This window comes from Crinia signifera, chromosome 9, assembly GCF_055691185.1.
Source record: "Crinia signifera chromosome 9, ASM5569118v1, whole genome shotgun sequence".
NCBI classification, from domain to species: Eukaryota; Metazoa; Chordata; class Amphibia; order Anura; family Myobatrachidae; genus Crinia; species Crinia signifera.
Window position 1 is genome coordinate 54,546,676 of NC_139225.1, and position 27,551 is coordinate 54,574,226.

Below are 27,551 nucleotides of genomic sequence, written 5' to 3' on the forward strand. Positions count from 1 at the left end.
GTCAACCACACTGATATCTGGCAAGGCTGTGTCAGTGGTATATAGCAGTGTGTGCACATTACACAGTAAGGACAAGCCATGGACAATAAAGGTAAGATTACTATACTTAATACTACATTTCAGAAAACAATATGTGCTATTTCCAGAGATATAAAACTGTTACTAAGAGTGATATGATACCAAAAAACATGTTATAATTTGTTCTACATATTGTATATATGTGCTCTTTATGGGCCAGATGCACTAAGTTTCAAAAGTGATAAAATGAAGTGATAAACAGCCAGCCAATCCACTCCGGGATGCGGTCATTTGGTCTACAGCATTATGGTAGACAGTCATTAGGTCGACATCATTAGGTCGACATGGGGAAAGGTCGACATAGGAAAAGGTGGACATGGTTCTAGGTCGAAAGGGCATTAGTTCGACAGGTCATTAGTTCGACAGTGTCTAGGTCGACATGGGGTTTTTGACTGTTTTTTGAGCCGACATGTGCCGCCAGGCGGTATTTCATGCTCTACCATCCACTAGGGCAGGGGTCTTCAACCCATGGCCCGCGGGCCACGAGTGGCCCGCGGAGCTGATCTCAGTGGCCCCCTGCCCGCCAGCCTGCCATGCACAGGATTTTTTTTTTTAAGTAAAAGAAAATGCTGCCGAGGGAGGCAGTGTAATGGAGTCCCCTTGGGTTCCGCCTACCCGATTTCCATTGGCTGCAGGCAGAAGAGTGGATCCAGCGCGGCTGAGGGAGGAGGAGGCACGTCTGGTCATGAGCTGGGGAGTTGGTACCCGGCGAAGCTGCGGGAGTAGGAGACGCAGCTGGCAAGAGCAGGGGACCCGGCACTGGAACTGCAGGAGGAGGAGGCACAGCTGGCGGAGGGGACCCTGCGAAACTGCAGGAGGAGGCATGGATGGTGGAAGCAGGTGACCCGTCAAAGCTGCAGGGTGAGGAGGTACATCTGGCGGGAGCAGGGGACATGGCAAAGCTGCAGACATTACTGGGGGTATTGTGTGTGGGGCATTACTGGGGGCATTGTGTGTGAGGGGCACTGCTGGGGCATTGTGTGTGAGGGGCACTGTGTGTGAGGGGCACTGCTGGGGCATTGTGTGAGGGGCACTGCTGGGGCATTGTGTGAGGGGCACTGCTGGAGCATTGTGTGAGGGGCACTGCTGGAGCATTGTGTGAGGGGCACTGCTGGGGAATTGTGTGAGGGGCACTGCTGGGGCATTAGGTGAGGGGCACTGCTGGGGCATCATATGTATAAGCAGGAGTACTGCTGGCATTATGGTCTGTGGCATAATGGGCATCAGTGTGGGGCATAATGTGCAATGGGCATAATTTTGTGTGGATTAATGTGTAATGGGCATCACGGTGCGGCATAATGTGTAATGGGCATTATGGTGTATGACATAATGTACAACAGGTATTACGGTGTGTGGCATAATGTCTAATGGACACTATGGTGTGATGCACAATGTGTAATGAGCATTACGGATAAACAGTGTAACAGTGTATATTGATTTAAGTAGCCTTTCATTGTTTGGGTTTGATCTGTGAGGCATACTATTTCACTGTGTGGGCCTTCATGTTTATATGTCATTGTGCAGCCTTCAGTCAACTTAAGCGTGTGAGGACAACGACCATTCCTGCGGTAACCAATGTCTGGTCATGCAGGTTGCAAAAGAGGTGTCAGGTAATTGTTTTCCTGCTAATTCGCACTCGTTATAATTAGACCACGCCCCTTATAATTAGGTCACACCCGTTTTAGGGAGCGCGCCTACGGCGCGTGCAATTTATTCAAATTATATATGGGGGGGGGGGGGGCACATATTTTACTGTTTGCACTGGAACCCAAATTGGCTGCTGATAACTATTAGGGTGTGTGTGTGTGTGTGTGTGTGTGTGGGGTTATGTGCTGAGTATGGGCGGCTGTGCCAACTATCTATGAAGGACTGTGCTGACGTTATAGGGGAGCTGTGATTCTATGGGGCTGTCCGAAATTCCGTAGGCGATTTTAGAGGCCCTCGGGCTTCACTGGATTTTTTTAGGTGGCCCACGCTGTCTTAAAGGTTGAAGACCCCTGCACTAGGGCATGGTGGGAGAACAAAATAGTGTGCCGAGCGTAGCGAGGCACCGTGCCCGATGCATTGCGAGTGCAGCGACTGATGCGAGGGGATGTGGTGCACTTTAAACTGTGTCCATGTGGACTGTGTTGACATTCAGGTGTCAACCTTTTCACTCTTGACCTAATGACCCATCGAACAACGACCTGTCGAACTAATGACCTTTTGACCTAGAACCATGTAGATCTTTTCCCATGTTAACCTAGACCCATGTTGACATTTCCCATGTCGACCTAATGACTGTCGACCATCATGCTGTAGACCAAATGATCCCAACCCTCAGCTCCTACCTGCCATGTCACAGACTGTGTTTGAAAAATGTCAGACAGGAGCTGATTGGTTGGTTGTTTTTCACTGTACATTTTATCTGAATCGGTACATCTGTCAGAATGAACTTAGGTCTACAGTCATTAGTTCGACCCCATTAGGTCGACTGGCTGGAAGGTCGACCAGATTTAAGATTGACAGGGGTCAAGGTCGACATGACTTAAGGTCGAATTTGCATAAAGGTCGACTTGAGGAAGGTCGACTGGTCATAAGGTCGACATGGGTTTTTTCACTGTTTTTTATCCAAATGTCGACACAGTCGACATGGACACAGTTGGCAATGAGAATCGGACCCTCGCATCGCTCGCTTCGCTCGCAATGCATCGGGCACGGTGGCTCGCTTCGCTCGCCACAGCTTTAATAACCTCCTCCACGCCCTAGTGGATGGTAGGGCATGAAATACCGCCTGTCGGCACATGTCAGCTCAAAAAACAGTGAAAAACCTCATATCGACCTTATGACCAGTCGACCTTCCTCATGTCGACCTTTATGCAAATTCGACCTTAAGTCATGTCGACCTTGGCCCATGTCGACCTTAAGTCAGGTCGACCTTCCTGCCAGTCGACCTAGTGGGGTCGACCTAATGACTGTAGACCTAAGTTCATTCTAATAGATGACCGCTTCCCATTTTATCACCCCCCCCCCCCCCCCCTGGACTCCTCTCCAGTGTGTTTCACCAGCGTGTGACGTGGTGATGACATCACACGCATAATGGAGAAGCTGAAGCAGGATAGAGGAAGAGAGACCAGCAGGCACTGCTACTTCCCCTGGCTCTGACGCATCCCAGGCCACCCTAGCATGCTCATCCGTCCGCCCATCCTGTACACGGTAGTCAATAGCTGGCTCTGTGTACAGTCAATTGAATCAGTGGAGGGATTTGTTATCTCCTCCATGGCCGCACCCGCGCTGTGGCTGACTAGCCTCCGGTGCTCAGCCAGTGGGCAGCGGCAGGCAGCAGCATATCAGTGCGTAGAGCGGTTGCCGGCGCTCACACAGACCCCTCTGTGGCTTGCTCCCAAAAGTGGCAGCTGGGGCTGCCTTCCAGTAGTTACGCCACTGATGATGACCCACTTAATGGTACATGATATACGAATGACAGGTCAACAGTGTCTAGATCAAGTGATGTAGCTTGCACAAAGCATGGCAAGGGAAGATTAAAGACAGGCTTCTTATGCTGGTGACCAAACTATGGGAGTTATTCAAAGCTGATGTTGCAAATTTGCAATCCATATGATTATGGAATGATTGCGCATGTGAACAGATCATAGCCTGTATGCGTGAATCAATATGGCAACAAAAAATAGTGAAATTATCTAATCGCAATCCTCGCAATTTGACTGACAGGATGTTGGTGTTTGGTGGTGGTAGCTCCCCATTTTCTGGGAGTGTCAGAATAAACACAGGTGTGCCCAGGGGATTTAAGGGAGGGTGTGTGATGTCAGTACCAGCCTTGATCAGTCTGTTCCTATCACTGAGATGTGTAAAGGTGTGCGCACATGGAATTCGATTACATTTTGATTCGATATGCTGTTCCATTCGATCTGGCATTTGATTCTATTTCGATTCGATTTCTACTATATAGTCTTGACTGGCAACACTACTTTTCTTTTCAATTTCCACTAAGCCTGAATGTGCTTCAGAATCCATTCCATTTCTATATAGTCAAAATTGAATGTTACATCTAACATGTATACACAGCAGAAGGGTCAGACAAAAACTGTGTACACACGCTTCGTTTTTTCCCTGTTTTCGAATCGATTTTGCTTATAGAAGCAAAATCGAATTGAAACCTAATCAAAATCGAATGGTCTTCAGGACAGTTTCGACTGGCATTCGATTCGATGCACTCTCCCATTTTCTCTATATCGAAAAGAAATATAGACTGTGCAGGCAAGGAAATATTGAATTTGATCCAGTAAGTCGAATGTGTACACTGCACCTTGAATTTAAATCAAATTCAATATCGAAATTGAATCGTATGCAAAAGTGCAGATAGAATGTGAAAACAAATGGGAAAATCAAAGGTAAAATTGAAAAGTGGTGGAGAGGGGAGATCGAAATCGTATCGAAAGCGAACGCAAATCGATGCGTCTGTATGCACCTTTACACCTTTGCACTGCACAGACTGTAAAAATCATTTAATGGTTTGTGTATTGCGTATGGACAGTGGCGGATTCAGGGGGGGGCACCCGGGCACGTGCCCCCCCTGTCATTTATTTTGTAGCTGAGGACCAGGGCTTTCCAACGAGCCCAGCCCCGTGTCTCTAGCCCCCCGGGAACCGGAGATATCACCTGGCAAACCTGTAACGTTTTTTTCCCAATAGGATAATATGGGACCCGTCAATTCCGACCCCCACCCGGTTCCGACGGCTGCCAGTTCCCGCCCTGGCATCCCAAAAGCTTGTGGTTGATTTCATTCAATTCCAAATCGCTGGGCCTTCAATAAGATATCAGGCTGGTCCAAATCGGTCAATCGGTTCCGGAGATATTGCGTGTAAACTGATTTTTTTATTTTTGAAATGTAATTTCATGGCTGTTCATGTTCTTTGAGGGCAGATTACTCTGGAACCAAACGTTCCAGTTTCACTGGACCAAAATCATTCAAAGCCCACTCAAAAGTTCTTCAATATAATACTTGTCTCATGTAAATGGGTCAGTTGGTTCCGAAGATATAGCCGGTTAAATGAGATAACTGGTTAAAGGGGGGAGGGGTGGTTTTCTCTCCCCCTCACACCAGAAAATGCAAGGACTAGGCTGGTGTAAAAGGGGCCAACCTGGGAATGCATTTTCTGGTGTGAAAGGGGTATTATTTCAAATAGCAGGGACCTGCAGTGCTCTGAATACAGCCAGGCTCTGCCACTGTCAGTGGCTATCACTTCTGCCTGGCGGCGGCTGTCCCCCATTTACCACGAGCATGTATTCCCCCTTGGCAATGAGCATGTAATCCCACATGGCAACGAGCATGGAACCTCTGGCAATGAGCATGGAACCCTTGGCAATGAGCATGTAGAGAAGCAGCACTTATGTAGCATACTTTTTAATAGGCATTATGGTGTTTGGCATAATACATAATGGACATCATGCCGTGTAACTTAACGTGTAATGGACATTATGGTGTAAATGTTTAATGCGAGCCTTGTGTATTGTGAATTTTGGCTTAATCTGTGTGGCATTATGTGAATTCTGGCTCAATCCATGTGGCATTATGTGAATTTTGGCTCAATCCATGTGGCATTATGGGAATTTTGGCTCAATCCGTGTGGCATTATGGGAATTTTTTCCCAATCCGTGTGGCATTATGTGAATTTTGGCTCAATCCGTGTGGCATTATGTGAATTTTGGCTCAATCCATGTGGCATTATGGGAATTTTGGCTCAATCCATGTGGCATTATGGGAATTTTGGCTCAATCCGTATGGCATTTAATGCATTTGGCTCAATCCGTGTGGCATTATGTGAATTTTGACACAATCCATTTGGAATTATGTGAAATTTGGCTCAATCCGTGTGTGTTATTATGTAAATTTTGGCTCAATCCATGTGGCATTATGTGAATTTTGACACAATCCATGTGGCATTATGTCAATTTTGACTCAATCCATGTGACAATATTTTAATTTTGGCTCAATCCGTGTGTGTTATTATGTAAATTTTGACTCAATCCATGTGGCATTATGTGAATTTTGGCTCAATCCGTGTGTGTTACTATGTAAATTTTGACTCAATCCATGTGGCATTATTTGAATTTTGACTCAATCCATGTGGCATTATGTCAATTTTGGCTCATTCCATTTGGCATCATATGTAAGTAAGTATAATGGGGTCTAGTATTTTGTTGCATAATGTGTAGAAGTTGTATATGGTGTTGACACGCCCCCTGTTGAGTGGCCACACACCCTTTTCCGGAGCGCCCCTTTGGCGCGCGCACAACTACATCCTTCACTTGTCGCCATGGTGGGCCTGCGTACTTTAAATGCCAGGGCCTATTTTTAATTCCATTCCCACCCTCTCCTGCCGCTCTCTTAGCATGTACACTGGCACCACTAACACCGCCCCTCCCCCACCCAAACCCTTTTTTATCATGGTGCCCCCCCCTGTCATTTTATCCTGGATCCGCCCCTGCATATGGATGTGAGACAGGATACCAGATAGCGATATTTTCGCAAATTTCTTGCAGATTTGAACAGGATGGGTTTTCTTTCTGTCTGAGCAGCAGCTATATGCCTGTTGTCAAAATGAATCAAAGTCGTTTTTAGAATGTTTCTTTATTTTTTTAACCCGTCCATTCCCTTTACTTATGCGATACATACAAACTAGTGTATTTTCCTATGTCATTCCTACATTGAGGTCATCCTACAGTACTTCAAAATCAGGATGTATTAGCAAACAAAGTTATTTTTATGGTGAAGGGATGAGGATGATACAGTATGTCAACAATGTGTAGGTCAATGGGCACTACCAAAAGGTCAGCATGCACAAGGTCGACATTGACACAAACATCAACATGCGCAAAATGTTGACTTGGCAATGGCCGGGTAAGCAATATACTAAGTGGGGTCCCCTTGCTCAGGTGTTGATTATGACACCAAAAATCCTAAAATACGTCAACCTTTTCATGTTTCGACCTTTACCATGTTGACCGTTTGCTTGTTTTGACATTTTATCAATGCGGACCTTGTGCATGTTGAACTTTAGGTGTCAACCTACTGACTGACCACCTAGACTGTCAACCCATAATCCATACCCAGGGGCAAATTTACTAAGATAGGAGAATTTACTCAGTTCTATGGAAGATGGGATATTTCCAGTAGCAACCAATAAGATCCTATTTAGTATCTTCTAGAAGGTTCTAAATAAATAACTAGAGTCTAATTGGTTGCTATGGGCAACATACCATCACCGATAGTACTACCATCTTACTAAATTCAACCCCCACAGTTACAATGTTATGTTTGTATCATGTGCTTTTTTTAAATCCTTTAATTCAATTGAAAAAAGGAAACTGCCCTGTGGCCGATCATTGGGAAGATATAACAATACAACATTGTTGTGCCTTCCTGATGACGGGGCACAAGCCCCAAAACTTGGAAAGTAATTAAATCCATTGTTTCAACTGTATGCTGCATTGCTGTGCTATGCGGGGTTTCCCATATGAATGTTTTTTTTTTTTTAGCAAGGGCACATAGGGAGTTGGACCATTGTGGCATACCTTCCAACGTTACCCATTCCAGGAGTGGACACACTGATCTGTTCCTGGATTTCTCTCGTCAAGTATGATTGCCATCACCTGTTTTAAACAGGTTAATGGATAAGACAGGTGTTTAAACACATGTGATGGCAATCATAAATGAAGGGCCTGATTCTGACCTGTTCGCTAGGCAGTACATAGCCATTCACTGCTTACTAGTCTCCGAGTGCCACTTCTATCTGTGCTTGTATTTGTGGGTACTCCTTCCACTGTTGGAGGCACCGGAGCAAGTTCTACATACAACTTCCATAAGACCTGAGTGATGGGTTTTTTCCCTCATATATATATATATATATATATATACAGCCTTATACCACCAGCATTAGTTGCAAATGCAAATGATAGGACCAGCACATCCAGTATTAGATGAAAATATCAGCACATTTATTCAAATAATGTGAAACAGGTCAATACTTATCCATGGGCAGCAGCAGATCAACATGGAATGTCACATGGATCAAAAGGCAGCCCAATTGTAAGCCGTGGAGCAATCTGGTGCCCTGACGGGCCGTTTCGGCGCTTCTGCGCCTTTCTCAAAGGGAGTCACACAGAATGAGCCCCAAATGACCATATTTAAGGAGGTGGAGTGTGCCATACTTACCCTAGACCAGGGGTGATCAGGAAGCCGTCCGCACTCTGCCGCCGCCATTCCACCGTCTCCCCCCGTCTAGCGTCACAGCTACCGCATCCGGAATCAAAAAAACGGAAGCGGAACTGAGTACACCAGCCGTGGAGTGCGGGGGAACGGTCAGGCTGCCGCACAGTCCGGATGTCGTCACTGTTACACATCCGTAGTCATGGGAACCCGGCAACACACATTTCCAATGTAAATGAAATGAAAACCAAATAATATATACAAAAACATAATATAACGGATCCACAATGTTCAGTGCGTGTAGCCATATATAGGGAATCCAGTACAGGTAACAATATCCCTCCTATAGTAAGTCATATCAACCGGGACCTGTATATACTGGATAAAAAGGCTTACACACACTGCGCATGTGTGATCAGAAAAATAAACCATACACCAAAGCATATAAAGGTACTTGTTTCCTAGCACGGCCACCCCGATTTACATCGGGGTGGTCGTGTCGGAAAAATCGGGTCGATCGCATCGCATGCGATTTGGTCGCATGCGATGCGATCGACGCGACCGACCCGATTTTCGACCTGATTTTTTGATTGAATGAAATGTAAATCGGGTCCCTGGGACCCGATTTTACATTGGATTCAATGTAAAATATTCCCTAGACCCCCAAATTTAACAACGTAAACCCCACCCCACGATAGACGCCAACACGAAGCGTGGCGAGCGCAGCGAGCCCGCGAGGGGCGGCGGTGCGCATCCTCCGACCTTTTCATTTCCCTAGTATCCACGTCGGCGTGGAGTTGAGAATAGAACAGTGTGGCGAGCGCAGCGAGCCACCGAGCCCAAAGCGTGGCGAACGCAGCGAGCCCCGCGAGGGGACGCGTATACCTGTGAAGTTATACGCGTCCCCTCGCGGGGCTCGCTGCGATCGCCACGCTTCGGGCTCGGTGGCTCGCTGCGCTCGCCACACTATTCTATTCTCAACTCCACGCCGACGTGGATAGTAGGGGAATGAAAAGGTCGGAGGACGCGCACCGCCGCCCCTCGCGGGCTCGCTGCGCTCGCCACGCTTCGGGTTGGCGTCTGTCGTGGGGTGACGACGGGGACATCTATAATGCGAAATGGGTCATATTGGCCCATTTCACATTTTTCAAATTTTTTTAAAGGTGAGATGGACTTAATCAAGTCCATCTCATCTTGTGCCATTATAATGGCACAGGACCGATGCGATCCTCACGATTTCAATGTTAAAAAATATTTTAACATTGAAGCCTATGGGGAAATCGGGGGCATCGCGTCGGTCGCGTCGGGACCAATGTTAATGGTCCCGACCGACGCGATGCCCCCGATTTTGTACCTTTGCCGGCAAAATGGACCTGATTTCAAAGGAAATCGGGTCCATCGTGTGGATCGTGTACCTTAACTTAAAGGTACACGATCCACAAGATTGTGGCCGTGCTAGGAAACAAGTACCCATATAAACAAAAGGAAACCTATGAAAGCACACAACTAAATATCAGGAAGATACAATCAAAGCAGCAGAGTACATATATATTATAAAATAGGCCAATTAGGTCAAAAAAGACCCAGTAGGCTCCATTGGTATCACAACACACGTATCTAGATGAAAATAGACATATTTAATTCCTCGTTGAGGCCTTTAGGAGCAAGAGATTGTAAATCGTAAATCCATTGGCTCTCACGTTGGAGTAGCCTTTTATGCCGATCACCCCCTCTTCTCATCGGGGGAATATGATCGATGGGCATAAATTTAAAGTCTCTCATTCGATGACCACAGTTTGCAAAGTGCCTTGCTACTGGAGGGGTTAATTTGTCTACCTTGATCAATGCTTTTTTCACCGAGGAGCGGTGAGCCGCAATTCTCTCCTTTAGAGTTCGGACAGTTTTGCCCACATATATCTTGTGGCATGGGCATAGGACGATGTATACCACAAATTTGGTGTCGCAGTCCATGCGATGTTTGAGAGTGTATGTCCGCCCATCAAGTTTGTACTGCCAGCTGCTGCCCGTGACAATGTGCTGACAGTTGACGCATCCAGAGCATCTAAATGAGCCTTTTTTGGTATCCAACCACGTCCCGACCCTGTCCACTCGAGGACTAATGTCGGTGTAGACCACATGCTGTTTGATATTTGGACTCCGCTTATAGCAGAAAAGTGGAGGTGTCCTGCAGGAGTCACTTAGCACTGGGTCTGTGCTCAGGATATGCCAATGGATCATAATCGCAGATCGTAATTCACCAGATGTGATCGAGAATGTGTTAGAGAACACCATCCTGTCCTTTTTGGCTTCCCTCCTCGTCGCATTACTCAAAAGGTCCTCTCTCTTTAAAGCAAGGCACTTGGATTTGGCATCCTCTATTTCTTTCTTGCCATATCCTCTGTTGGAAAAACACTTTCCCATTTCCTCAAGGACCCCATTTAGGTCTTCTCGCTGTGAGGTAATCCTTACAGCCCTAAGTAATTGGGCATACGGCAATCCCTTTTTAAGCGGTTGTGGGTGAAAGCTTGTAGCCAAAAGTAGACTATTTCTGTCCGTCGGCTTTCAGAACAGTTTGGTCACAAACTTCCCATCCACAATAGATACGGAAACATTGAGGAAGTCAATCGATTCCCTACTGAACGTGTGAGTGAATGGAGCCAGGGAGAGAGTTAAGCAGCATCACAAACTCATCCAGGAGATCCTCACCTCCGGTCCAAACAAAAAATAAATCATCGATGTATCTCACATACATCGAAATGAATTTAGAAAATTGGGGATTAGACATAATGAACTTACTCTCAAAATCATACATAAAAAGGTTCGCATACGATGGGGCCATGTTTGACCCCATCGCGGTCCCCTTTAACTGCAAATAAAAACTATTATCGAACAGAAAATCATTTTTATGTAAAATAACATCGATGAGCAAAATCAAAAATTCAATCACCGGGCCGGAATAGTGAGGATTCCCACAGATGGTCCGTCTAATCGCTGCCACTCCCTCCTTATGGCCAATATTTGTATACAGGCTGGCGACGTCCATAGTCACCAGCATGCTGTTGGAGAGTGACCCGTCAAACTCAGAGAGCTTGTTCAGGAAGTGGGTAGTGTCGCGCAGCCAGTAGGGTGTATTCTGGACCACAGGCTGGAGATGAAAATCAACATACTGTGATATGGGCTGACCCAATGGAAGAAATTATGGGTCTCCCAGGTGGAGACACCATAGATTTGTGTATTTTGGGTAGGACATAGATGAGGGGTATCTGCGGATACTCCTGTGTAAGGAAATCCGAGATCCCCTCATCTATCCATCCATTAGACAAGCCCAAACCAATAATGGAGTCTATCTCCGTCTTATAATTGGTGGTTGGTTCAAAACGCAACCTCTTATAACACGTGTCGTCCATGAGCTGACGTAGTACCTCATTCACATAATCATCTCGATCCAACACCACTATCCCCCCGCCTTTGTCGGCGGGGCGGATAATGATGTGTTTATTCTCACGTAATGACCGTAAGGCTTGTGTCTCCTCACGTGTGAGATTGAATCGTTCAATATGTGTCTTACGTACCACAGGCACTACATCTTTACGTACCAATCTCATGAACGTCTCAATGGACGCGTTATTGCTTGGGGGGGTCAAATGTAGACCGTACTTTAAAAGGACACAGATTCATCTCGGTGGGATTCATCACAGGTGCCTGTCTAGCAAAGTAATCCTTTAGCCTCAATTGTCTCTGTAATTTATAAAACTCAGTTTCGCAGTCGAAGGCCCTCTGTTTATAGGTGAGCCCCTTGTTCAATACACCCTCTTCTGACTGCGTGAGTTGGTACTTAGACAAATTGAACACCACTAATTCTTGTTCCCTCTCCGATTTTTTTGTTTTTCTGTGTTTTGTACCACCCCGCCTGCAAGGTTTTTTCCTCTCTGTCTGTTGCGTGTGGCAGCACCCTCTCCTAAAAAAAGAGGCAGTAGCTCCCCTAGATGGTTGATCAGACTCACTCTGACTAGAATCTACATCCGTGAATTCAATATCACCTCGTCTCCTGTTGCCAAAACCCCCTCTCCAGGTATGTCTGGCTGGCTGACCCGTTACCCAAGGATACACCCTGGCATCCTTATAGTCTTCCTTAACCGCTCTATATTTGGTTTTCTTAAATACCAGCAGTTCAGATTTAAATTTCAACACAGCTTCCTCCAGTTTAACAAGCCACTCTCCAGCAGCATTAGCTTTTAAACATGTAACACCAGTACTCTCGCATAAATTAATCTCTTGTTGGACATTAACGATATCTTTATTTACTTGTTGTATAACAAGGACCATTAGGTCCCTACTGCACTGGTTGAGTATCTGGCACCATTGGGTGCAGAACTCTTTGTTTGATCTGCCCAATGTTGGTTGGTTTCGGACCCTAAAGCCCCTTGGTATAAGATTGTCCTTATAATACTGCGATAAGGTAAGTCCATGAAGCTCCAATTCAACCAACCGTTTGCGCAGTTTTAGCAAGTCGGAGTATATTTCTCCTGGGCTATCTTGGTCAAATGCCAGCACTGTAGTGTCATTAAACAAGATCTTAGATATGTCCTTATCTGTAAACCTCTTGGTACTAGTTAGGTCTTCCATAGGTGAATCCACCACTTGATCAACCCACTGTAAACAGTGGTCTAGATCACAAAAATGGGAAAAAATAAAAAAACCACAAACGATGTATATACAATAGACAGGAAGGTGCATGTCCAGAATCCAATTGCTTGGCATTACTCAAAAGGACGAGGAGGGAAGCCAAAAAGGACAGGATGGTGTTCTCTAACACATTCTCGATCACATCTGGTGAATTACGATCTGCGATTATGACCCATTGGCATATCCTGAGCACAGACCCAGTGCTAAGTGACTCCTGCAGGACACCTCCACTTTTCTGCTATAAGCGAAGTCCAAATATCAAACAGCATGTGGTCTACACCGACATTAGTCCTCGAGTGGACAGGGTCGGGACGTGGTTGGATACCAAAAAAGGCTCATTTAGATGCTCTGGATGCGTCAACTGTCAGCACATTGTCACGGGCAGCAGCTGGCAGTACAAACTTGATGGGCGGACATACACTCTCAAATATCGCATGGACTGCGACACCAAATTTGTGGTATACATCGTCCTATGCCCATGCCACAAGATATATGTGGGCAAAACTGTCCGAACTCTAAAGGAGAGAATTGCGGCTCACCGCTCCTCGGTGAAAAAAGCATTGATCAAGGTAGACAAATTAACCCCTCCAGTAGCAAAGCACTTTGCAAACTGTGGTCATCGAATGAGAGACTTTAAATTTATGCCCATCGATCATATTCCCCCGATGAGAAGAGGGGGTGATCGGCATAAAAGGCTACTCCAACGTGAGAGCCAATGGATTTACGATTTACAATCTCTTGCTCCTAAAGGCCTCAACGAGGAATTAAATATGTCTATTTTCATCTAGATACGTGTGTTGTGATACCAATGGAGCCTACTGGGTCTTTTTTGACCTAATTGGCCTATTTCATAATATATATGTACTCTGCTGCTTTGATGGTATCTTCCTGATATTTAGTTGTGTGCTTTCATAGGTTTCCTTTTGTTTATATGCTTTGGTGTATGGTTTATTTTTCTGATCACACATGCGCAGTGTGTGTAAGCCTTTTTATCCAGTATATACAGGTCCAGGTTGATATGACTTACTATAGGAGGGATATTGTTACCTGTACTGGATTCCCTATATATGGCTACACGCACTGAACATTGTGGATCCGTTATATTATGTTTTTGTATATATTATTTGGTTTTCATTTCATTTACATTGGAAATGTGTGTTGCCGGGTTCCCATGACTACGGATGTGTAACAGTGACGACATCCGGACTGTGCGGCAGCCTGACCGTTCCCCCGCACTCCACGGCTGGTGTACTCAGATCCGCTTCCGGTTTTTTGATTCCGGATGCGGTAGCTGTGACGCTAGACGGGGGGAGACGGTGGAATGGCGGCGGCAGAGTGCGGACGGCGTCCTGATCACCCCTGGTCTTGGGTAAGTATGGTTCACTCCACCTCCTTAAATATGGTCATTTGGGGCTCATTCTGTGTGACTCCCTTTGAGAAAGGCGCAGAAGCGCCGAAACGGCCCGTCAGGGCACCAGATTGCTCCACGGCTTACAATTGTGCTGCCTTTTGATCCATGTGACATTCCATGTTGATCTGCTGCTGCCCGTGGATAAGTATTGACCTGTTTCACATTATTTGAATAAATGTGCTGATATTTTCATCTAATACTGGATGTGCTGGTCCTATCATTTGCATTTGCAACTAATGCTGGTGGTATAAGGCTGTATTCTAATATCTTGACCTGGCACTCAACTTTGCTTTTGAAAAGTGTGCGTTTCCCTCAAGTGACATATATATATACATACATTTTTCAAGAAAAAGGTCCCAGAGGCGGACCGAAAGGTCGATGCCCATCATTGTTGCCATGCTGCCTGATTAAAACCCCACTTTGATTTATCACAAGACTGGTGAGTGACTCCATTTACTTCAATTATACGTAGTAGTGATCTTCCAGCAAGTTCCCTACCTTGGAATGTCACCCCAGCAAGCTGTTGTCATTTGATGTGAGTGCCAGTAACATGGACTATGTGTATATATATATATATATATATATATATATATATATAATATTTCAGACTTTTCTTTAGAAAATTAATAGTCAGATGACTAGTTTGCTGCTGTTTGTGAGGACCATGGACCAGGAGACAGACACGTCACTGCAGCATTTGTCTTAAGTTTTAAAGGCTTTTATTGTATCATAGCCCCAACGGCTCGTTTCGGAGTTAATACCCCTCTCTCAAGAATCTGTACCTGCCTCTTGAGAAAGGGGTATTAACCCCGAAACGAGCCATTGGGGCTATGATACAATAAAAGCCTTTATAACTAAAGACAAATGCTGCAGTGATGGGTCTGTCTCCTGGTCCATGTCCATGTCCTGGGATACACCTCTCTCTCTCTCTCTCTCTCTCTCTATATATATTGTGCCCATTTTGTTTAACATTTTTATTAACGATATTGGGATGGGGTTACTCAGCATTGTATCCATCTTTGCGGACGATACAAAACTGAGCAGAGTTATTAAATCATCAGAAGATGTCACCACGCTTCAAAATTATCTTGACAATCTAGATGAGTGGGCAAAAAAGTGGAAGATGGGGTTCAATGTGGACAAATGCAAGGTCATGCACTGTGGGAGACATAACCAGTGTGCTAGTTATAACCTAAGCGGGGATGAATTGGGTAATTCAGTACTCAAAAAGGATCTACAGTAGGAGTCCTAATAGACAACAAACTGGGGTGTAGTGCTCAATGTAATATACTGTAGCAACAAAAAAGGCCAACAAAATTCTAGCATGTGTTAAATGGGGCATGGAAAATTGGGACTCAAAAGTAATTATGCCTCTGTACAAATCATTGGTTAGACCGCACCTCGAATACGCAGTGCAGTTCTGGGCCCCGCACTATAGAAAGGACATCATAGAATTAGAAAAAATCCAAAGAAGAGCAACAAAGCTTATTGGGGAATGGAGAATTTAAGCTTAAGGAAAGATTAAACAATTTGGGACTATTTACACTAGAGAAAAGACGATTAAGGGGGGATATGCTCAACATGTATACATATATTAGGGGGCTATATAAGGAACTGTCAAACACCCTTTTTTCTACTAGAAAGGAATCTAGGACGCGAGGGCACGAGTTTAGATTAGAAGAAAAAATATTTTGTTCATCTAGAAGAAAAGATTTCTTTGCAGTCAGAACAGTCAAATTTTGGAACTCTCTTCCTGGAGAAGTGGTGTCGGCAGACACTATAAATACGTTTAAAATATGGGGCGAGGTGTTTACCGTTTTTCCGAAAATGCGTTTTTTTCTCAAATCGCCCTTTATCGCCGTTTTTTAAAATCGCATTTTTTTTCAAAAAGCGAATATTTAAGGAGGTGTGTATTCCGGCATGAAAAGTGCGAGTAAGTGCGATGTAGGGCGATTTTCTAGCGTCACCCCTTACTAGCGTCAGCATGCCAGCGGGCAGTGCCGCTGCAGAAGCACCATGACATCCCGGGCCAACAGCATCATGAGTCGTGGCAGCAGCGGGGAGCAGCAACCCCCGCCCCTACTCCAACAGTTAGATGCAGGGCGAAACTACAGGCGGTGCGCTGTTGGAAGCTGTTTCTTTCTGCCCCAGCCAGTGAGCAGCAGGAAGAGGCTGAGGATCTTTGTGCTCTGGTGCTTTGCGCTGCTCAGCCCCCGCCCCGTCCGCACATGGAGGCGAAAATAACAGACAAGGAGCACCTATATGGTGCCCGGACAACGGCGCCAGGAAACACCCGCAAGGTAGCTGGTAAGTATAAAACAATAGCTGGGAGGCAAGGAGTGGAGATTCGGGGAGGGGGGAAGGTATGGAGCTGAGAGCAGAGAACTGGAGTGGAGAGCAGGGGGGGGGGGGGGGGGGTACTCAGGCCAGGACTGGCAAATGTGTGACAGATTGACTGATCGGGAAAGTGTTTAGTTGCCGGTATTTTTTTCTTTTGGGGGGGGCAGAGTAGGCAGTTTTGCCTAGGGTTCCTTGCACCGGCCCTGAACACCTGGCAACAATGTTGTAGGTAAGCAGCACTTATGTGCCTAACAATGTGATTAATTGCAGTTAATCACAAAAATGTTATGCAATTAATTGCAATTAAAAATTGTAATCATTGTTAACCACTAATATATATACATATGCATCTACAATACAATAAAGGGGGCGCCCAGTAGTGCAATATCATTTATTTAAAAAATATTTATTTCAGACAGTTAAAAAGACTTTTCTTGTGCCTGTACCAAGTTGATCATCTGGTTCAAACACAATACTACCACATGGTTCAAACACAATAATCACTGGCAACAACAGCACTCAAAGTCGAGTCACTGAGACCTGATGACGGAGCAAGCTAAGTAGCCTGCTTGACTGACAGAGGAGGACCATGAGTGACACTCTGCATGGCATCTCTGACTGCTGTTGTTGCCAGTAATTGTGTTTGAACCATGTGGTAGTGAGCCCACACTAGATGATCAACTTGGTACGGGCACGATATAGTGGAAAAGTCTTTTTAACTGTCTGAAATATGTATTTTTAAATAAAAGATATTGCACTATTGGGCCTCTATTGTATTGTAGATGGAGATTTGAAGAGCCCATGGGAATCGGGAAGAACAGAGGGAACAGCAGGGCCGGTGCAAGGCACCCGCTACACGGGAGGGGGGATCCGCACGGTCTGAGGGGTACCTCCCCAGCAACTTACAGAGCCCCGTCGGGTGCCATCGTTGGGCCAGGAGAGAGGGATCCACCTGTTGTACCGCCCAGCCTGAGTGAAGTGCTGCCCACTTCCGTCCATCATCATCCGCCGGGTGGCGGCGCGGGAAGCGCTTCTGGGTTTGAAAACACTGAATCTCAGCCAATCAGCGTGCAGCCAGTGTTTTCAAAATCAGAAGCGCTTCCCACGCCTCCGCCCGGCGGATGATGATGGACGGCAGCGGGCAGCACTTCACTCCGGCTGGGCGGTACAATAGGCGGATCCCTCTCTCCTGGCTCTCTCTCTTCTCCGGGCGGCTCCCTATCTCCTGGTCCTGGATGATGGCACCCAACGGGGCTCTGTAAGTTGCTGGGGGCAGTGGGGGCGCTGCAGGTACCCCTCAGACCGCGCGGACCCCCCTGCTGCATATAACCCACCCTGCCGGATAGCGCCGCGGGGACCCCTCTGACGGACCCCCCTGCTGCATATACAGTAGCGGGGGGAGGTGGGGGAGTTCACCTCCGCTCACCTCCATCGGGGGGGCTGCTCCGAACTTCCGCCCTCCAGTGGCCGGACCCCTAGGCAAATGCCTAAAGCTGCCTAGTGGTGGCGCCGGCCCTGGGGAGCAGCGGTCAAAAATTTATATGGACAAGTGACTTTTTCTGACATCTGTGTAGCAGTGTTATTTTTATATTGATGTAGGCGTCAGCACACCTATATAATTTATTTGTTTATATATATAAATATATACATTTAATCGAACAATCAATATATGCTCATATTAAGTCCTAGGTGTCACATGACAGGAAGTGACATTCATGGTTTGCAATCACTATGGGTATAAATACTGTCCCAGGTTCATTCTCACCCTACCCCATGAACAAGTCTTATGGACGAAATGCGTTGGAAGGTTTAATTTCACCTCCCCAGCAACTTACAAAACCCTGTCGGGTGCCGTCGCCGGGCCAGGAGAGAGGAATCCACCTGTTGTACCACCCAGCCTGAGTGAAGTGCTGCCCGCTTCCGTCCATCATCATCCGCCGGGCGGAGGCGCGGGAAGCGCTTCTGATTTTGAAAACACTGGCCGCACGCTGATTGGCTGAATCTCAGCCAATCAGCGTGCGGCCAGTGTTTTCAAACCCAGAAGCGCTTCCCGCACCACCGCCCGGCGGATGATGATTCGATGGCAGCGGGCAGTACTTCACTCCGGCTGGGCGGTACACGGGGGGATCCCTCTCTCTTGGCTCTCTCTCCTCTCTGGGTGGCTCCCTCTCTCCTGGTCCTGGACGATGGCACCCAACGGGGCTCTGTAAGTTGCTGGGGGCACCGCAGGTACATCTCAGACCGCGCGGACCCCCCTGCTGCATATAACCCACCCCGCCGGATAGCGCCGCGGGGACCCCTCTGACGGACCCCCCTGCTGCATATACAGTAGCGGGGGGGAGTTCATCTCCGCTCACCTCCATCGGGGGGGGGGGCTGCTCCGAACTTCCGCCCTCCAGTGGCCAGAGCCCTAGGCAACGGGCGGATCCCTCTCTCCTGGCTCTCTCTCCTCTCCGGGGGACCCCTCTCTAGATCTGGGGGCACACTTGAGAACAGCTCAGGGCACACTAGTGTGCCACAGCACAGTGGTTGAAAAACACTGCCCTAAGCCAATCACCAGTTGAGCTCCACCAGTAATTGTCTCTCTGCTTCCCATAACACTTAATGTTATTAAAATAACATTGGGCTATATGATGGGTACCGGTATTTGTAGCTAAACGCAAAGTTAATTGCATATGACCACAATTGTGACATTTATTAACCTTGATATTAAGTTCAATTCAATTTTCAGTGCCCTGGAGGGGGGACTCTTTTCTAAGGGGGCCCCACTGCCCAGTTACCCCAGCCAGGGCAGTCTTATTTGGGGGTAATGCTTTGGCCATGGAGGCCAATATGAAAGTGCATGTAGCATTATCTTCTTGGCTAGTGGAGCCTGGTGCTGATTTTAAAAATACCTCTATGTCCTTTTCCCCCCATATTTTTTGAACTAGGACTGGTTCAAGAGCCTGGTGCTGGTTGACAAAATAAAGGGGGACCTCTATCTTTTTTTCACCTCTATTTTCACAACCAGGACCGGCTCAAAGAAATGGCTGTTTTTTGGGGGGGAGATGGACAGCACATCGTTTTTTAATTTGTAAAGGCCCCCATACACTAGGTCAATTCACATGCATATTTGGGCTCTTTCCCTGCGATTATGGTTATCAATTGCAGAAAAGACCCAGCAGAATGACAGCAGATCTGATGCAATGTGAGGTCCAGGACCATCTTAACAATCTAGTGGGCCCCTGGGCAAAATAATTTTTAGTGCCCTCTCCTCCTCAAAACCCCCCTCCACCCACCTATGTGCAGCAGCAGCGGAGGGCTGGGAGCTTGAAGTAGCGATCTGGGCAGTGTGTGGCGGGGATCCGGGCAGAGACAGCGGCGACTCATCGGTGGTGGCGGTGATCCAGGCAGCGGGGAAGCTGGGAGCTTGATGTAGCGGTGTGTGGTGGGGATCCGGGCAGCAGCTGTCAGCGTTGTCCATCCAGGCAGCTCGCTCAGAACTCGCTATTTGCTGCTGGGCGGGAAGCGCTGCAGATTTTGAAAAGACTGGCCAGACACTGATTGGCTGAGCGTCCGGCCAATCAGCGTCCGGCCAGACTTTTCAAAATCAGCAGCGCTTCCCATCCGGCGGCAAATAGCGCTACATCAAGGTCTGAGTCGCCGCTGCCTGGACGGACAGCGCTAAAAGCTGCTGCCCGGAGGATCCCAGACACATGCCGCCCAGATTGCTACATCAAGCCCCCCGCTGCCCGGATCACCGCCATCCCCGCTGACAGCTGCTGCCTGGATCCCTGCCATACGCTGCCCGGATCGCTACATCAAGATCCCAGCCCCCCGCTGCCTGGATCACTGCCGCCACTGACAGCCGCTGACCGCATCCCCCCTGCCCACCACCATTCCCCAGGGCAGTGCCGTCTTCCCCAATGCGAGGTCCTGTTCTCATTGTACTAGAGCCTGTGAGTCGCATTGGCCGCAGAAGCAAACTGTTGGATTGCTTCCAAGCTGGGCAGGTTTGGCTAGGATTCCATGTGATATATCGCATGCTATAAATTGCATGCAATCCTGCTGCTCAGAAAGGTCTCAGGCGGCTCAATGAGGACTTGACAACTTCTCATAAATCTTTCTTTGCTTTCCTGACAGAAACATGCACAGATCTGTGCATGCTTCTGTCAAACTCACCTGTCTGACCCTGGTCTATTATTCTGCCGATTTTAGGTAAGGTTTGGTGAACAATTTTAACAATCGCACCCTATTATATTTGCAATGTGTGATTTTGACCCTAACCACACAGTATTACATTTGCAGAAAATCTGCAATTCTGTGCAAAATGAATTGCACATTATCAAAAATTGCACCCTATTTCATATGCCCCCACAGTCTTTGATCCAGTTTATCATTGAGTAGCACAATGTGATGATTGAAACATGAAAAGTTGTTTTATAGAAATAATAATTTGTCATTGTCCTTTACTTCTAGTGTCCCTAGGAGAAGATCTCAATCTCACCTTGTCAGAGTTTGATGATGCTTTACAAGACTTCACAAGAGGACCTTGTAATTTTGAGGAACATCTTAAAAAGCTAAAGCAACAACATCTGACAACACTTAATAATAGCAGCAGTGATTCAGAAAGTATGGCAACAAGTAATTACTCAAGCTGAATTATGATTGTATGCAGGGGTGGGGGACATTTGTATGTAGGGTCGGACTGGCCACAAAAAAAAAAAACCCTTGGTGGTCCCCACTGTCTTCTTCCTCTAGGGATCAAGTTCCAGGTTATAATGTACTGGCCTATGGTGTATTTCATACAGTGAATTGCTGTGTGTGTATATATATATATATATATATATATATATATATATATATATATATATATGTACATATATATATTTATACATATATATATATATACATACTGTTGTGGGGTCTGGCACTTCTCACTGCCACTGGCTCCGCTGCTGTTTACTTGACCTGGGTGCCCTGCTTGAACCGGAGGGTCGCTCCGGTGTATGAATAACGGCACAAAAGAAGCATCACTCCATGTACTTGTTTAAAAGATCAAAGTGTCTTTACTGTAAAAAGTCTACGGTGTTTCGAGCCGGGCCGTAGACGTTTTACAGTAAAGACACTTTGATCTTTTAAACAAGTACCTGGAGTGACGTTTCTTTTGTGCCATTATATATATATATATATATATATATATATATCGAAAAGGACCACACTATGCGCACAATACTAGTATGCAAGAGCTGCTACCCTGATAGGGTCCCCTGTTAGGTGAGACCCAGTATAGAAATGGAAAGAAGAAAAGGGGGGTTTCAGGGTGCACTTAACCTTTGCTAATTGAACAGAATCCTTCAAATATAATAAAACATTTTAATACAAAACTGCCCAAAGGGCATAGCAGTGTACATTAAAGGTTCTAGTCACTACAATTACAGTGAACCACAAATAAAAAGTAACGATTTTTTCAACTGATGTACAGTCACAACGGGTATTTCTATACGCCCATAAGCCCAACGCTTTTCGTCATTTACATGATTTTCTCAGGGGCACAATGCGACAGTTGAATAAGATGATCAAACTGTAAATCATAATACATACACATGAGCACAATGAACATTTCATAAAAACAATAAAGTAAAACTTCTTTAAAGAAGGAAATTTCAAAAAAGGAGAGAGGGGAGAGCAGGGTGTGGAGAACAAGGACATACATGATGTGTTCAAAGCATATTTGGAACAAAATTAATAATTCACATACCAATTATGAATTGAGACAGATTTCTCCAAGACGGTACAAGATAAAGCGAATGTGTTTCTCAGGTAACAAAAAATGTAAACGACCAGAGGTCCTAAAAATACAATCAATATAATCCTCAATGTAATGCCAAATATCCACAAAAAATCTGATTGGTGAATGAGTAGTACATACCACTGGCTGCTGAATGTATTATATAGAATAATGGCACCTCAGGTTCTTTAAGGTGAAAGTAGCGGCTTTCAGACACTATAAATATAGTTTTTTGCTTGATACGTCCACAAATCGCATCTAGTGATGGTGGGAAAAGGGATTTATGTTAAAAAAGAGTGTATAATTGTGATGAAAAGTGGGTTTATTATTTTCTCCACTATGGATATAAATTGTTAGAGGTTTTTTTTTTTTTTTAAACTTAAAGATTATATTGCAATACATACATAGATAAACCTATGGCCACATATATATATATATATATATATATATATATATATATATATATATATATATATATATATATATATGAAGGAAATAACTGGGCACTCGAGGACTCACAGATGCAGGTAAAGCAAGACCAATTTAATCCATAGTAGGTCTTACAGGCGTCATCAACGTTTCGGGGGCCGTACCCCCGTCGTCAGGACCAAGTGCAGACAGTGTGAAGTACTGCACTTGGTCCTGACGACGGGGGGTACGGCCCCCGAAACGTTGATGACGCCTGTAAGACCTACTATGGATTAAATTGGTCTTGTTTTACCTGCATCTGTGAGTCCTCGAGTGCCCAGTTATTTCCTTCATATATTCTGGGGGCAGTGCCGCGTTGCTGCCCTCTGCAAGTTGGCACCGGGGCAAGCTACTGTCTTCAGCTCACTTCAGCCCAGAGTGACGGCCCTTCTGGATTTCTATATATGTATATATATATATATATATATATATATATATATATATAAAATAAGTGAAAATGTATGGTGGTTTGAAAAGTGACAATTTCCCTTAAAATACATTTTAGGGTCCCATAGGATACCATAAATTTAATACAATTAGAGGTGTCCATATGAAAAAACAGATATTATAGTTATATTACATAAATCACAGTATCTATCAAACAGTGACTTCAGGGCTAAAGTTCATTTAAACAAAAAGGTAGAGATATGGGAATACTTACTAGTGATCCAATGAATAAGTGTACACTGCTCAGCTCCAAACATCGGAATGGCTGAGGAGTGAAAGTGCTGGGTATATATATAGGGAATGACCAAAAACGTCACTTCCTGTGAAGTGAAACTTATACTAAATCTTTAAACCATGTAGGGTGCATGTGTACAATTAATGCTGGCATATGTTAAAAAATTATATAAAGCCCTCTAAAAGTAAATATTATGAGCCCCATGATATAATAAATGGGAACGTTAGTGGCACGCTGGCAAGTGATATGGAACGCATGATAACCTTACCATGCGTTCCACTGACGTCATTTCTGCCCGTGACTCACTGGCTAATGACAGCTGGGAAGGCGCTACGGAACCTAGGAAGCCGCTCATTGGAGAAGCTGACGCTGCTCCCGTTGGGCATCTATAGCTATCAGGTCACTGTACGGACCCAATACCTAAGATGTCAGTGAAGAATCTGGAACGCTGGAGGTGTGGAACGCTACAGTGCGTTCCTCTGCTTCCCTACAGTGGGGACAATAGATGGGATTTAATAAATGTGTGTAAGTGGTTGGACATCCTATCGGGACTTGTAATGAGAATGTGGGATAAAAAAACAAAAGGAGGAAATACCCTATCGGGACTTGCAATAGATATTCTGTAAAATGTGAAACATAAGATTATGGGATTGAAGAGAAAAAAATAATAAAATATAAAATATGAAAATGGATAATAAATAAAAAAATAAAAAAATAAATAAATAAAAAAAAATAATAGATAAAAAAAAATGTGAATGAAATTACTGTGCTCATTCAATAAATACTTATATATTGATAGAGTATGTGGTATTAAACAAGGTAATTTTATGTTGTGATAGTTCAATTTATATAATCACCTGCAGTTGCAGGTATTGTTTTGAACCTACTGTAGCTTGGAAGTCACTGTTTCATTTACAGCACAATGGGAATGCAAATCCAATAATTATTCAACACCAATATACTAGATCAAGAGCATAGGAGAAAGAATAGTGGCTAACATTAAACTCCACAAAAAAGACAAAAGATGAAATGGAAGGTTAGGAATGGAGGAAATGACTATAACCTAGATGGTATCTCTCAGTTAGGATGTATACATGAGATAGTTTAGAGGAAGGCCACTATATCTACTCCCTCATTTAAGCCTTTAGGTGATAATGTGTCAAGAGTGTAGATCCAGAAACTTTTTCGTTGGATTAATTTCAGGCCTCTATCATCTCCTCTTGGGTTATCGTTAACCTTTTCAAGAATGGTGAACTTGAAATTCTCTTTTGTGACAGTGGAATTATGTTTGTCCAGATAATGTCTCGGTACACTATGAATTCGGATCTTATTTTTAATATTTCTCATATGCTCCTGTATGCGTATCTTGGCCTGTCTAATTGTTTTTCCAATATATTTAAGATTGCAACTGCAGGTGATCATATAAATGATATACTCTGAATTGCATGTCACAGGATCCTTGATGGTATAGGTTCTTCCATTATTTACGGTGCAACTGAATTTGGTCTTATCTATAAATTTGCAACAAATACACCTGTTGCATGGTAATATGCCGTTTTTCTACTCCAAAAAGTGGGAAGTACTGGGAGCTTTTTGGTCGGATGGTTTTAACCTGCTGGGTGCTAATATAGTTTGAGGTTAGAAGCTCTACGGAATTCCAAATTTGGTCTATTGGGTAGATGTGGTCCCAACACGGGTCTCTTAAAAGATTGTTCCAATGTCGGTCAAGTGTCTTTTTAATTTGTTGGTTTTCACGGTTATATTGGGTGATGAATGGTCTACACTTGAACTCCATCTTTTCTTTTTTAGATTGTAATAATAGATGGTCCCTTTCTTGTGCCAGTGCTTTCTGCATAGATGATTCTTTTGAGGAAGCGTTCAGTGAGTATTTTAGATTGATGTATGAAATCTGTAGTGTTACTGCAGTTGCGTCTCATTCTAAGAAATTGCGCATATGGGACACTTTTTTTCCACGTAGGGTGGTGACAGCTGTCGGCAGGGATGTAACTGTTCGCGTCCACTGACTTAAAGTGGGTTCTTGTAATAATTTCTTTTTCTGGTACGCCTTCTAATTCAAGATCAATATTTTATTTATTTATTTATTTTTATTATCCATTTTCATATTTTATATTTTATTATTTTTTCTCTTCAATCCCATAATCTTATGTTTCACATTTTACAGAATATCTATTGCAAGTCCCGATAGGGTATTTCCTCCTTTTGTTTTTTTATCCCACATTCTCATTACAAGTCCCGATAGGATGTCCAACCACTTACACACATTTATTAAATCCCATCTATTGTCCCCACTGTAGGGAAGCAGAGGAACGCACTCTAACGTTCCACACCTGTGTTGTAACATCCATATAATTTAGGGATGGCCATTGACCATCGATGATTCGAAATCATCGATGGTTAATGGCTGATGTTGAATATTTTTGCCATCGATAGGGGAGTACCAGATGGTTTCCCTCCATCGATGGAATAGCAAAATGATGTTTTGCTTCTTTTTTTCCCCCAAAGTGCTGGGACACTGAGCATAACTCCGCCCCCAACACCCACGAAGCTCCGCCCCCGTGTTTTGATTGGCCCACAGGCCAATCAATCAAACACAATGGATGACCATCGATATGTAAAAATATCGATGGTCATCCATTGCATAGTTAAGCACTATCGATGGCCAGTTGCCGAATTGCCATAGATGGCAATGGCAACGATGGCCATCCCTAATATAACTAGTGGAGCTATCCGATGCGGAAGTAGCTTTTAACCAATTGTGGAACGCATATTGCGTTCCAGAATCGGGATATCCGGTCCCGAATACAACTAAGATTCTTCACTGACATTTTAGGTATTGGGTCCGTACAGTGACCAGATAGCTATAGATGCCCCACGGGAGCAGCGTCAGCTTCTCCAATGAGCGGCTTCCTAGGTTCCGTAGCGCCTCCCCGGCTGTCATTAGCCAGTGAGTCACGGGCAGAAATGACGTCAGTGGAACGCATGGTAAGGTTATCATGTGTTTCATATCACTTGCCAGCGTGCCACTAACGTTCCCATTTATTATATCATGGGGCTCATAATATTTACTTTTAGCGGGCTTTATATAATTTTTTAACATATGCCAGCATTAATTGTAAACATGCACCCTACATGGTTTAAAGATTTAGTATAAGTTTCACTTCACAGGAAGTGACGTTTTTGGTCATTCCCTATATATACCCAGCACTTTCACTCCTCAGCCATTCCGATGTTTGGAGCTGAGCAGTGTACACTGATTCATTGGATCACTAGTAAATATTCCCATATCTCTACCTTTTTGTTTAGATGAACTTTAGCCCTGAAGTCACTGTTTGGTAGATACTGTGATTTATGTAATATAACTATAATATATGTTTTTTCATATGGGCACCTCTAATTGTATTAAATTTATGGTATCCTATGGGACTCTAAAATGTATTTTAAGGGAAATTGTCACTTTTCAAACCACCATAAATTTTCACTTATTTATATATATAATATATATATATATATATATATATATATATATATATATATATATATATATATATATATATATATATATATATGTGTGTGTGGCCATAGGTTTATCTATGTATGTATTGCAATATAATCTTTAAGTTTAAAAAAAAAAAAAACTCTAACAATTTATATCAATAGTGGAGAAAATAATAAACCCACTTTTCATCACAATTATACACTCTTTTTTAACATAAATCCCTTTTCCCATCATCACTAGATGCGATTTGTGGACGTATCAAGCAAAAAACTATATTTATAGTGTCTGAAAGCCGCTACTTTCACCTTAAAGAACCTGAGGTGCCATTATTCTATATAATACATTCAGCAGCCAGTGGTATGTACTACTCATTCACCAATCAGATTTTTT

At 44.5% G+C, this 27,551-nt stretch overlaps 2 protein-coding genes across 3 annotated transcripts in view; one reads left to right on the forward strand and one right to left on the reverse strand.

The window, feature by feature from the left end:
* PHKA1 (phosphorylase kinase regulatory subunit alpha 1) overlaps nt 1–27,551 on the reverse strand; it is a 295,837-nt gene that overhangs the window by 17,466 nt on the left and 250,820 nt on the right. The window lies entirely within an intron of this gene.
* LOC146036587 (regulator of cell cycle RGCC-like) overlaps nt 20–27,551 on the forward strand; it is a 33,928-nt gene continuing 6,396 nt past the window's right edge. Inside the window, exons 1-2 of one of the 2 annotated variants that reach the window (XM_083160538.1) lie at nt 20–91; nt 21,183–21,347. In XM_083160538.1, the coding sequence (XP_083016664.1) occupies nt 79–91; nt 21,183–21,347 (178 nt within the window). In that variant the 5' untranslated portion in view covers nt 20–78. The remainder of the gene's footprint in view (nt 92–21,182; nt 21,348–27,551) is intronic. The other variant, XM_083160539.1, reaches the window with a different exon arrangement.